The sequence below is a fragment of the Scleropages formosus genome, chromosome 4 (genome assembly GCF_900964775.1).
Source record: "Scleropages formosus chromosome 4, fSclFor1.1, whole genome shotgun sequence".
Classification (NCBI taxonomy): domain Eukaryota; kingdom Metazoa; phylum Chordata; class Actinopteri; order Osteoglossiformes; family Osteoglossidae; genus Scleropages; species Scleropages formosus.
This window is the reverse complement of record NC_041809.1, coordinates 37,436,268-37,449,278: the sequence shown is the minus strand read 5'-3', so window position 1 is coordinate 37,449,278 and position 13,011 is coordinate 37,436,268. Positions and strand designations below refer to the sequence as shown.

The 13,011-nt window shown below is 41.0% G+C and overlaps 1 protein-coding gene across 1 annotated transcript; it reads right to left on the bottom strand.

Moving 5' to 3' along the window:
• Positions 1-1,319: 1,319 nt before the first annotated feature.
• Positions 1,320-10,251, bottom strand: cfbl (complement factor b, like). The gene is made up of 19 exons (XM_018752278.2): positions 10,132-10,251; positions 9,646-9,753; positions 8,896-9,105; positions 7,963-8,148; positions 7,389-7,562; positions 7,107-7,199; positions 6,559-6,698; positions 6,101-6,236; positions 5,496-5,627; positions 4,711-4,806; positions 4,298-4,435; positions 3,961-4,061; positions 3,581-3,713; positions 3,226-3,364; positions 2,639-2,715; positions 2,393-2,484; positions 1,972-2,119; positions 1,759-1,808; positions 1,320-1,572 (listed from the first exon to the last, which is right to left on the bottom strand). Exons 2-19 carry the CDS (start codon positions 9,698-9,700, stop codon positions 1,405-1,407), a joined length of 2,268 nt encoding a protein of 755 aa, XP_018607794.1. The 5' UTR covers positions 9,701-9,753; positions 10,132-10,251; the 3' UTR covers positions 1,320-1,404.
• Positions 10,252-13,011: the final 2,760 nt, after the last annotated feature.

Below are 13,011 nucleotides of genomic sequence, written 5' to 3'. Positions count from 1 at the left end.
GGGAGTGACCCAGGGAGATTCTCTAGTGATATGTACTATTTCTGCTGTTTGAAGGATTAGTTTGTTAAGACTGTAGTGCTAGTAAAAGACATGTATGTATTAAATAAAGAGTTTCCCCCCCCTCTCTTCTTCTTGTTCTCTCCTGCTGGTTTCTAGTAGTTCTACAGAGGGGTGTTATAATACAAGGTTCATGATGCTCCAGGGGAATCCTGGGAATGACTGCATGCTAGCTGGCATTTAAGTTGACGGATGTTTGGTATGCTATAAAGTACAAGCAGTTTTCACAAAGACACAGGCTGAACTGTATTCAAGCAGACAATTCAGTTCAGTAGCTGTGAGGCACCACAATGTCACCACACGATGTATACAAATCAAATAAATGTAATGTCACGTAGTCCATACAATGAAAAATACACTAAAGGCTTTAGAGGGAAAACAGTTTCATAAACTTATACAATAGTCACAAATGCACAGTGTTAAATCCCTGTACAAGCTTTTGGTGTGGTTTGTTTTTCTTTCTGTGTTTGTATATTTTCTGCTTCCCCGTAGAGATTCGTTATCTGCCATTGGTCCCCATTCCTGTCCATCATCATCAGTTCCACTGTCATTTGTTCCATCTGGACCAATCACCGCCAGGCTCCACCACTTTAAAAGCCCCACCTTTTGTCCCCCCCCCCCCTCTTTTTGGGGCCTAGTGATCCCTAGACTTCTGTGTCATGGTGCTTGTGTTTGATCAGCTGTGTTATTGCTTATGTGTGTTTGTTCACTGATATTTGTTCAGTCGTTGCACTTTGCCTGACTGATTAGTTGTTTAATGTCTTGGTGGTGTTGCCAGAACAGGTAAGTACATCGTCTTACCTGCATGCCCAACGTTTAGGTTTCAGCAGCCTGTCTAGACACATCAGGGAAGAGGTGGGTGACCCCCCCCCCCCCCCCCCCCCCCCCCCCCCCCCCGTTCTTTTTGCCACTATATAGAGTGGGCTAGTTAGTGTCATAAATGGTGAAGGCCCTTTAATTTTGTTTTCTGTAGCTGGGGTAGATTGTTCGTTTGTTTGGTTTCTTGCTTTGATACTTAGTCTCTTTTTCCCCAGGAAAGTGTCTTTGTGTTTCTGAAAATACTGTAAGCATTGTAAGCAGTCGCTTGAGCATCTGCACCAATTGACACAGTAAAGGAAATTGCACTTAGCACTTGGTCCTTGTATGCGACATTTTGTTGGCCCCTTGCTACCACTGGTCACCATTTAGCTGATGCTGCTACCACTACATGCCTGGGGTTGTAACGCATGAAATGCAATGAAATGTTATCAATTTCAGTAGTCTGAAATCTATCCCATTGTATTTTATTTTACCAATAAGAGACACATAATGAAAAACACACTTGTTCTTAGTTAATCGTGGATTTGTTCACTTAATAAAAGTCAGTGGCGCATAGGTTTCTCCTGTTTTTCCGAGTCTCTCTTTGAGGAAGTCCGTAACTCTAAAGAGGTTGATGTGGAAATCCCTTGACTTTTCATCGGACTTCGGGTTATCTACCTGGCACAGATTCTTGACACCCCAGCTTATGATTCCCACCTGTAGAGGACCAAAACTTGTGGGTTTGACACAACTCTCAACAACATGTGGCAAATGACCTTTGTGGAACACTGTCCTCACAGTCAGTAGTTGTGCTCAGCACACTACCTGTGAGATGCGTAGCTCAAATAATTATGAGAATTAGTATCTTCTGGTGTGTTTTGGTTTTACTGGATCAGTTCTCACCTGAATCAGCCTTCTCTTCTTCTGCACAAACAATGCTCCACCCGATTCACCTATGTGTACACAGATGCAGAAGGGAATACGGTGGTAAATAAATGCAGTGGAATCTGATTTGTACCATAGTGAGTAAAACTTGTCTGTAATGTACACAAATATATAATGTGTACAACAAATGTTTCATTTGTACATATTATGGCCTGCACATGTAAAAATTACCTTTGCATGAAATATCATCTGTTTGCCCTTGAGGCCCATCGATTCCTCCTGTGCACAGGAAGTTGTCGGTCACGATGTCTTTAGCTTTAACTTTACCCCTGTCTTCAATTTTAATGGTCTCCAGAGCATCTTCAATACAATTGTCTCTCTGCCAGAGAGTGAAAAGTCGAGGATGTTATTACTACTCAGCCATACGTGTGAAAGATGACATGTATATTACATCGCATAGTATGTTGAGCCATGTCACAAAAACAGGCTTATATTCATAGAGTAAGATGTTTTGTCTTTCTGCTTTGCGTGTCTTCTTAGTAGAGCTGAAACAGACACGGTGGGTGCTGATGTTCTTCTGGGAGGTCTAGGTCAAGAACAGATGACAAAGACGACCACGCAGGGCCCGCTCCCCGAAACGATCCCAACTGACCTTGGAATTCAGCTTGATAGTGACATTTTTCTGTTGAAGTTGCTTAGACATGAAACTGGCATATTCAAAGTCAGTCTTCAGCAGCAACTCTTCTGCACAGAGAAAGAAACCAGCTGTTGTTACGAATCATGTATGTCAGTGAAAATGTAGCTTTGTGCCTCTACGTGGTTGTCTACACACAAAAAAGGGGCCCTGTATCATCTTCCTCATACGCAATTATGTATATACAAGATATGTGAACCTCACCCTGGTCCTTACACGTTGCAGTGTCAGGCAGCCCTAGAGCATGACTGGCTTCCTTAGTGCAGGGTATGCAGATGGGCCTGAAAAACATTGCGGGATCAGCTGAAATGTAAAATTTTCCTTCTAATTGGCCGCCTGTGCAAAGTTTGTGCAGAGACACGTTTCTGTTCAGCTACAGCTATCACTTCTTGTCTTTGTCTAACAAGAGCGTGTTCTCCCATGTGGTAGAATTTTACCATTTATTACAATTATGAATACTGCTGAGTTCCACTGGGTCTTTTCTGTAGAATTTCACTAGAATCTGCTGTACGTTTCCACGAGCCCAGTGCTACGCAAACACGGTCCTGCTGGATGGGGGGGGTGCAGGAGGTTTTCTGGCTCTTCTTTCATGGTTCCGATCTCAGAAATGGAGTGAGATGGGCTCGATGAACACATCACAAAGCAAAATTATTTCATTTGGTCACAGACGGGTCCAGTTACCTCTTCGGTAATAATAATACTCGTCATGTCTCTACTTAGCACTCGGCAAATCAGAACATTTCTGGAAGATTCTCATCAGTCGTCCTGCTTTGCCCCGTTTCAGCTTTCACCTGATGTTGGCTGAGAACGTCACATCTTTTTCCAGCTCAATGAGGGCCACGTCGTAGTCGTAAAACTCTGGTATCCCTAAATCCTTCTTGGCTTGGTTGTTGTAGTTCTTATGGGGTCTTACGCTTTTAACCTTGTAGGCTGTGTGAAGATGGGGAATAAGACGAACTCATGATCAAAATGGTTACCTGTATTTCGCACTGTATATGACAAGACTTCTAGTGGTATCTTGCAGCGATTCCAGCAGGTTATTTCAGTGTTAGTATTACCGTGCTTTGCTTCCTATAAAGCTATGACATTAAGATTGGTGTTTCTACTGTCACTGACATCTGTTAAAGTAGTAAAACTTGTTTGTACCTGGAGGATTGTGAATTTCAACAATGATCCTGTGTAACTTTTCCGTGTCGTCCAGCGTGAAGCAGTGGGCCGCCGTCAGCACAAAGCGAGTGTTAACAAGGGAACCTATACAGGTGCTCTCTTTACCCTCACGCTGGCACAGGAAGAAGAGGTAGATACCATATAATTTCTGTCCATGAATGCAGGGGGCGTTGCCCCAAGCATGAAAAATGTGACACGAATGACAGGATCAGAGTCTAGAGAGTTTTGTATAGATATAGTTTTGCATATATTTGTTTTACCACATACATATCAAGTGGACGTACGCTGAAGATATTGACAACAGAAGGAAAAGCAAACTAACATCTTGAGAATTGTTGCTTTAGATTGGAGCTGCTTACGTTTACTGAGATCTTTACCAGCCAGGGGTACCTTTGACGCTTGTTGATGTTCGAGACGTAGTCTCTGTGGAGCCCACATAAGCCCACGCTGTCACTCTCATCTGTGTAGAAGGACAGTGAGATCAGCGCCGGTCATGGAAGGAGACATGGTGACACATACGGCTTTCTCCAGTTATTTCCACTCGAGCTCAGACACAGTACTGGAGGTGAAACTAACTGCAGGAGGTGCCAAGAGATGTGGAACAAACTGCATGGGGCACCGTTGGAGGTGACCATAAATACTCAACCGTTTCGTTTCATCTGCGGGCAAGTACTTAAAAATGTCCAAAATGCACACCAATCATTTCGTCGAATGTCTGCTCCAGGGACTTGATATCCTTTAGCTTGTAGAAGTGACGTTCATCAGGCTTTTTCGACGCTATGCTGTTAAGTGCATCCTCATTAATTTCAGGCCCCACACCAAATGTATAGATATCTGAGCATGGAGAGAAGAGGGAATTCTGCAATTAATTGAAGAACTATAATAGTGTTGAAACATTGTCTATTTGGAAAATAAAGTTTCACATGAGATGCGGTTGTATGTATTCAACGTACGCACTCATACACAGTGTAATAAGTGCACGCATGCGTATGTGATGTGTTAAAGTGTGCATCCAGTAGTTAGTGTACAATATCAGTTCAATTTAATGTATTATCAATACTGCATATGAATTAAGTTATTGTGTATGTCCCACGCACATCTTTTCTTACCCAAATAATCTTCCCAATCTTTCCCTCGAACAGATTCCACCAGGTATTTAATTTTGGCCACATTGTCATCTGCGCTTCCCCCCATATTTGCAATACCTGCAGGAAACGAAGGAAACACTGGCGCTGATAACATGCACATGTCAGCTGTCACATATTACCAAATATACAAAGAGTTCATTCAAATGGATTTGAATAACATAACCTCAGCTGAAACAGAATATAAGGTTATAACAAAATGATGAATTTGAACAAGAGTATGGAAAAAAAAATACTTAAACAATCCCTCTACTCATTATTTTTATTAAACAGAAACAATGTCATCACCTCTAGTACTACTTTCGAATACTACTGATGCTTATCGTCTACCGGGATTTACAAGTACTCTATTGCACTGTCACGGAATAAAAATTACACTACAAAAAAAAAAAAATCATCAAATAGATCACCATGATTAAAAAAAGACCTCATAATAAGTGTTCTTATGATTTTGCATTTGGATTAAAAAGAATATGTATAATTAGTTATGTGAACTATTAACTTCCCCTGGAATATAAGTAGTCCATTATTAACAGACTAAAAATGATACACTCAAAATTGTCAAGTACAAGGGATTTGTGTTATTTTTGTCAGTGGGAGATATTGACCAATTGGGTTGTACCAATTTTATATTTAGTTAACTGTCTTCTTATGATAGTACTGTATGTGCGTGCATGTTTTAACGTGCTCAGATACTCGAGGACATGACAGTAACAGCCAAATAGTTTCAACAAGATTTTTCCCCTTACCATCAGAGAAAAGGATGATCACGTGACGGACGTCCTTGAAAGTGGCCTTTTGCCGCTCCTTCACGATGCTCATCCTCTCCAGGATTGTATGAAAGGCCTGGGCAATGTTTGTCCCTGAGTTGTCTTCCGGTCCTGACACACAGACACAGACCCAGAGCATGAGTCCATATGTAGAGGGTATGAGCCTACCCAAAAGTTCTGGGTATTCGTGGTTCATTTCCCATTTCTCTGGTCTCAGACTTTGCGTTAGCTGAGCTTCAACTCTTTAAGATGCTTTAACTGGGGCAGCTGGTAGTGTAGTGGTTTGAGCTGCTGCTTTTGAATGCAAAGGTTACAGGTTTGAATCCCACCTCCTGCTGTAATACCCTTGAGCAAGGTAATTACCCTGTGTTGCTCCAGTAAAAACTACCCAGTTGTACAAATGGGTAAATCATTGTAATGAGCTTAACACTGTAAGTTGCTTTGGAGAAAAGTGTGAGATTAATTAATAAATGTAACTAGGGCCAGATAAAAAGATGAGGCTTCTGTATCATTCTGAAAAATCTGTGCATTCAGTTTACATCTTTGTTTTCTACATACTACTGACCATTACGCACTCCTCTCACCTGAATATTTATAGTTATCCAATTCTTGTATAATGTCGACGTTTTCATTACCAGGATCAGTAATTTTAACAACTTCTTTCACTTTGGTGGCAAAGAACAGGAGTTCATATTTAGGGGTGACTTCAAAAAAACTTATCTGCATTGAGAACAAAAATTTGGTTAAAAATTCAAAAATTAGCTAAGAAAATAGTTAATTTCTGTTTGCACTTGTATCAGTGTGCTTTTGCCAATGAATACAATTGCAATTAAACCTCACTGAAACTGTAGAGATGAGCACCTTCACAGTATTTTGTGGATAAAATCAAAGGCACATTTCTGGATGCTTAAAAAAAATCACCTTAGACAGAAATAATAAAAAATGATGAGATCAAAATATTAAGTGTAATCTTAGCAGAAGGTTTTTACAGAATCAGTGTGACTACAGTGTTGGTTTGTATGTGTACATCACTGCACCGCACCTTTTCAATGAGTTTCTTCATAGCATTCTTGGAATTTATAAAGTTTTCTTCTTCAACACTGTCCGATTTGTCTATTGCTATGTAGATATGGAGATTTCCACCTTGTTCCAGTCGGATCCTCTTTTCATGCTGAGTCTTGTCTGGAAGGTTGCAGTACAATGAAGAGCCCAATTCACAATGGCTGTAGTCAAAAAATTTTGTCACCTCATAGGCCGATACCATATCTGAGAACTGCTGAAAGAGATGAGACTGAAGTAACTGTGACCCTTAATTGGATGGATGGATGGATGGATGGATGGCTCTGAATTGCAATGTAAGTTCAGTCCCTTTTGAAGGAATGGAACTGTGATGTTACGAGTGTTACTACTGCACTGTTTGCACTTACTGAATCGTTCTCTGCTGGTTACGTATGCAGCCCTCTGCGAAAGTGAATAAAATGTACTTGCAGGACCTGTCCTAATCCATCATAAGAATTCATTCTTTGACTTTATAAAATGTTCATGGTGGTACACAGCTGGGCACAGGTATAGAAGGAAATGTCAACTTACTGCTTTCATCTAGTACAGCGAGATCTAGATCACTACTGATTGCCTTGCTGAAGGCTTTCGCAACCTCCTGTGGAGTGTCGTAGGTATGTTTATCTGCAAGAAGAAAGCAAAGAGAGGAGCAGAGTCGTTTTAAAGTCTGAACTCTGAAAGTCACGTGAAACCGTTTGCTCTGATTACTGAGCGATCGCTCTTGAGTCAATGATGCATCGTCACTGAAAAGGTGTCAAGGTGTTGAGCAACATTGCTGCATTAGTGTTATCTTGTCTCTAGTCAGTGGCTCACAATAGCAGGCTGGCTCGATCCCGGTCCACTCCCCGCTCTCCTGGCAAACGCGTTCTGCGGATCCTATTAGGATCAAGCCGTTGTCACAGCGATAGGCCACCTTGTCGTCAATATCGAAATGGCGTCCTGTTCTCCTGGAACCAGCGGGGATCCCAGGGTCAGGGCATACAGCCGCTGCAGCGGACGGAAGGAAGGTCAAACGTGAGGTGGGGACAGTTTTTACAAACTGAGGTTTACAGGGAAGGCAACTGGCAGCATATGGTTCACAGTGTGACCTTGCGCTCAAGAGACCCTCGTTCGAACCCTGCTCCAGCTGCGGTACACTTGAGCAAGGTACACATCTTGGATTGCTTCAGTTTGCTTTATCTAGCTGTGAAAATGGGCAAAAAAAAATGTAGGTAGCTTAACAGTACAAGCCACTTTGGAGAGATTTCCTAATGAATAATAAAGTACGGTTACAAACACCCATTTAAAGAAGAGAAGCTGTAGGTTAGAGAAATGCTACAAACACAGTGTGCGAATAAAGAAGACGGTCAATCACACGGATGCTCAGCCGTAACAAGCTGACACTCACAACTTTGGTCACAGATGGGTGTATTTCCGCTCCACTTTCCATTGAGCTGACACACTCGCGTCTTGGATCCCACAAATTTGTAGCCATCGAAACACTTGTAGGTGGTCTCATTGTTGACGTAGTACATCATCTGAATCGGACTCACTGAACCATATTCAAAAACCAAGGGGTCTGGGCAGGTGACCACTGACAGGGCAAAATATGGGGGGAGAGAGAGACAGATACATTTTACTTCTGTATTTTGAACAGTAGTAAAAGCTGCTCGCAATTTCAGTACGAGGTTAAGAGCAGTTAAGCAACAATTTCAACAAGCTATTTAAATTCAGGATCTTATTGAAATTTTGTGTAATAACTGCAACTTGGCAACCCAGTAACACTATCAATATCACCGTTATGAAAAACATGTTATTCAGATGCAAGAAGAGCCCTTTCGCTTGTTAGGCTGTAATCCAACTGACAGCATAGCGGTTAAAGACCCTGGTTTGCGACGTCAAGGTGGCGAGTCCCCCGGAAGTGTGCAGTTGAGGTTGCCACTGAACAGGTTACATAAATTGATTTGTTTCTGTAAATCATATTATGGCTAAAATGGGTAAAATAGCTTGACATAAAAGCGTTGGCCTGTCAGTACAGTGGCGAGTGTTGGCACGCCACGGACTTGCGTTACTTTTCCATTTTCGTAAAGTTAACACTCATGCTGGAAAAATTGATGGTCAAGGTTAAGAGTTGACATCTGGAAAATTTGCTCCTACATTCCTCACTGTTAAGTTGTCACCCGTGGCAGTAGAAAGTCATGGGTCATTTCCATAAACAAACGTCAGAATACCACGTTTTTTTTCTTTCTTTCCACAAAGTGTGGTACTGAAACACTTCCTTGACAGATGAAGCTTTTCGTCAAAGTTTTTCGTTAAGTCAAGGTAGTGGGGCTTTGCTCACTCAGGCACTCTGCAGGCTTGCTTTTCTTCAGCGGTGGGTACCAACGCCCAGACCTTTGACATTGGCGCATTTGGGTGGGAAAGGGGTAATAGCCTTCTAGACAGCTGTACGTGAGCAGGCTGTTGGGGTTGGTGCCGTCCGAGAGGGTGTAATTCCCACCGACGATGGACAAGTTCTCGCTGCTACATTTCCTCTCAACGGTTGGAGTACCTGTTGGGTTAACAATTGGGGGGGGAAATTCAAGAGAGCATGAAGGCTAAAGGAGAGGGAGAAAGATCACAGCAGCACAGGACAAGAGTACAGAGACCCTGTGAGCACAAAGAACACGTGGCACAACAACAACATTTTCAATATTAATTACGTCTTTATTTTGGCCAAAATGCTAATCCACATGAGGCTGAATGCTGGCACTGGAAGTTAAAGGGTTTCCTTTTTTCACCACCACCACTTTCAGAACCGCTTGTCCCTTACAGGGTCACGGGGAACTGGAGCCTACCCAGCAACACAGGGCGTAAGGCCAGAGAGGGAAGGGGACACACCCAGGACGGGACGCCAGTCCGTCACAAGGCACCCCAAGCGGGACTCGAACCCCCAACCCACCGGACAGCAGGACTGCGGTCCAACCCACTGCGCCAGAATGCTACCCCTACTTCCTTTTTTCATTTTTTATTTTTATAACTTCCTGACCATAAATAGAATCTAAGGAGAAAAAAGCATTTGTTTCAAAAAGCAAGAAATGGAAACACTTACCGTGGCTGAGTGTGAAGATGAGGACAAGTATGGCGAGGCATGAGCTGATGCCCATTTTGGAACACGCGCGAAGGGTGACACAAACTCCTCGTAAATCAGACACGAGATCTAAGCATGAAGGAGAAATGGACGAATGTATTTATAGAGGCGGCTGCGGTAGGAGCGCAAAGGGCACAATTCCCATCATTCTGTCACTGTTTAACTGCAAGTCAAACACAAAAATTGATTTGCCTCGTATTAGCACACGTGAAAGGATTCAGAAATGAAAATGCAACAACAACCTTAACGTTTTCAATTTAATCAGATCAAACGGTATTTCCACATATTTTTGAGAAGGTTCAAAAGGCTGTGTAATTTTGTAAGTTTGCGATATAAAAGTGCACATTGTATTTTTTACAAATATCCTTAACAACACAGCCAGCGAATCTTGACTAGCAAATGTTTACCAAGTTCATAAAATGATGGTACAAAGCAAGGTAGCGGTACCTGTTGGGTAATTCCAGAGCTAAATGTTCAGCGCTGTGGGGACTGCTCATACAGTTGTGTGATCAGCTCCTCCACCTTTTATTTGTGAAACTGAGCACATCTGGCAATAATTGTAGAGCTAAGTAGCGCGGGGTGGAGTGGGGTGGGTGGGGATGCTGTGATGAGTTTTTGCACTACGTGACATATATGAAGTCTTGAGCAAAAAGTATTTCTCAGAAATGTTGAAAACCCCAAAAACACCGAGAGCCAGCAAAAGACCACGATGTTGTAAGACATTTTAACACTGAATCATTAACACCCATATATTGCAAAAGTGTATGAATATTTATTCTTATACTTTTTGGTATAACAAATGTTCCGCAAACCATTTTTAATTTAGGTTTGCAGTGTGTTGCTGTCTTTTCATCTCCTTTTAAATACAACTCATTTTGCTCCAGCGTTAAAAGTACACCAGAGAATTTAAAGGAAATATTACATATATGAATCTGGGAAAAAGACATTGTATGTTAGACGTTTCTAGAATATGACTGTGGGATCGGCTCAGTGCTCTCTGTCAATTGTAGTGCAGCAAGGAAAGTATATGGCTCATTTCAGTGCTGCCAAGCTCTAGAATGTCATAGAATAGAAAGATTCCAAAAAAATGGTTTTATATTACAAAGCACACATACTGTGCATGCACACTGGTCTGTAATATAGGTGGTGACAATTTTTGGCATGATGAGCTGCTTTTCCTGTCACAGCACTCAACTTTGGACCTTTGGACCAATTCTCGCTGTGTACTTTCCACCAAATTTTTAAGAGGTGCGGCTGAAAATATCTGGGTCACTATGGGTAAGAATATCAGCTGAACGAGGAGTGAACAGTGGACATTTCCGGTGTTGTAGAAACACTTGACAAAGCACAATTAGGTTAAAAAAAAAAAAAAGAAAAAAAACAAAAAAGGCTAGTAAAAAAAATTATTATCCAGCTATGTAAATGGGCAAATAATTGCAAGCTTGTAACAATTGTAACTCTAACATTGTAAGTAGCTTTGGGGGAAAAAGCATCAGCTAAATGAATAAATGTAAACAATTACGTGTTTATAAAAACATTCAATAATTATACCTTCTTCTGGATATAAAGAGAATCCAACACACATTTCTATAGATGATATTTCCATGGAAGGACCTGACATTGCACTTAAATTTCATGATAATCCACACAGCAGGTGATACAGTCTTTTAGCAAACAGCACTAATCAGTCAACAGCAATGTGCACAAACACAGAGCATCAGTTCCCAAAATTCAGAGCAATCTTTTACCTATTGTTGACAGATGATGTTGTGTTTCATGCAGCGACATAGTTCAGACAAGGACACCACAAATACCATATTTCTCTTCAGTGGTTTTCATAAATTTTTTATGACAAGCACAACAGAAATGAGAAAATATTTACATCACTCATTTTATCGCATATCAGAATAACACAAATTGATTAAAATCATATTCATCATGTGAAATTTGGTCCCAACTCGCATATTCTTGTTTCCAGCTTGCCAGTTTGTCTCTTGTGTAAAGACTGTAAGAAAGTATATCAAATTATAAATTGATACATAGGGTATAGATTTCATAGTTATTGAGTCCAAATAAAAGCTATTACTCACACACTTATTTAAATTGATTAAACAAGAATTATCTTTGAAAATATGCTTTTTTTATTAAAAAAAAGCAGAATAATTTGCAGTAGCAGGTTACAATGTTTAATTAGGGAACTCACCTAAAAAATTAGCATGTACATTAAAAATTATATAAAATAGGGGCAGCTGAAAATGTAGTGGGTAGAGCCGGTCCTTTAGGACCCAAATGAATGTTGTACGTTTGAATCTCACCTCCAGATCATATAGTATAGCCTTGGGCAAGGTACTTACCCTAAATTGCTCTGGTGAAATTACCCAGCTGTGTAAAAGGGTAAATAACTGTGTAAGTCACCGTGGAGAACTTGCCAAGTGTCAGCTAAATGAATAAATGTTAATGTATTATTATATGGACAGTAACAAATGTTGTGCATATACAGCAATGTTTATAGTAAAACGGTTCAACCATATTTGGACAACATAATAGTCTAAAAATGATCATGCTAACAAACCTCAGTAAATTGAAAGTGACACTGAAATATACGTAGAAAGAAAAGAAGCCGGAGCTGAGAGACATGATTTTCAAAGTCCCACATTTTTTGTGCTGTATACGTATCAATCAATGGACACTACTGACTATTTTAACTGCTTATGAATCAATGTCTCATTTTTTAAATAAACAAGAAGTTGCAGGAGACCATTTTCAGCAAGAACACATGTGAATGATTCTCAAACCTTATCCTGACAACCAGATTTATGACCTCAAACACAGAAAGCAAGTTCGCCGCTTATTATTTATGAAACATAATTTCTTCCTGCTGAGCGGCCCACGTGTTCCCTCCCTTGATGACCTGGCAGGATCAGTGGCGCCCCCTTGAGCTCCAAAAGTGTACTTTTTTTTTTTTTTTTTTTTCCCCCCCAATGACACCTTTGCGCAATGCAGCACGAAGCACAGTCCAATTTTTAGTTGCCACGGGCTTCATTTTCCGCCCCAGGCACCACGGGAAAGTTCCGTATCTATTAAGTGGTTCATACTGCAAGTTATTCATTAATCTACTGCGTCATATGATAAAGACAATCGCTTTTCGATTTATAGTTACCAACAACGAACGAAAAGCGTATTTGGAATTTGTGCAATGACTGTCGAACCCATTCCCCGACAATTATGTCAGTTGTAAACAGCATTGCCACATAATCAAGCCTAATGCTGTAAATCGTCTTGAACAAACGCGTCACCTAAAATGAAGCGCAAATAATGTCGCAGATG

Coding starts and splice junctions, on each gene's coding strand:
- cfbl (XM_018752278.2), bottom strand. CDS start 9,700: ATGGGCATCAGCTCATGCCTCGCCATACTTGTCCTCATCTTCACACTC. Junction 5,628..6,100: donor GGATAACTATAAATATTCAG/GTGAGAGGAGTG, acceptor TCTGTGTGTCAG/GACCGGAAGACAACTCAGGG. Junction 3,714..3,960: donor TGGTAAAGATCTCAGTAAAC/GTAAGCAGCTCC, acceptor TTCCTGTGCCAG/CGTGAGGGTAAAGAGAGCAC.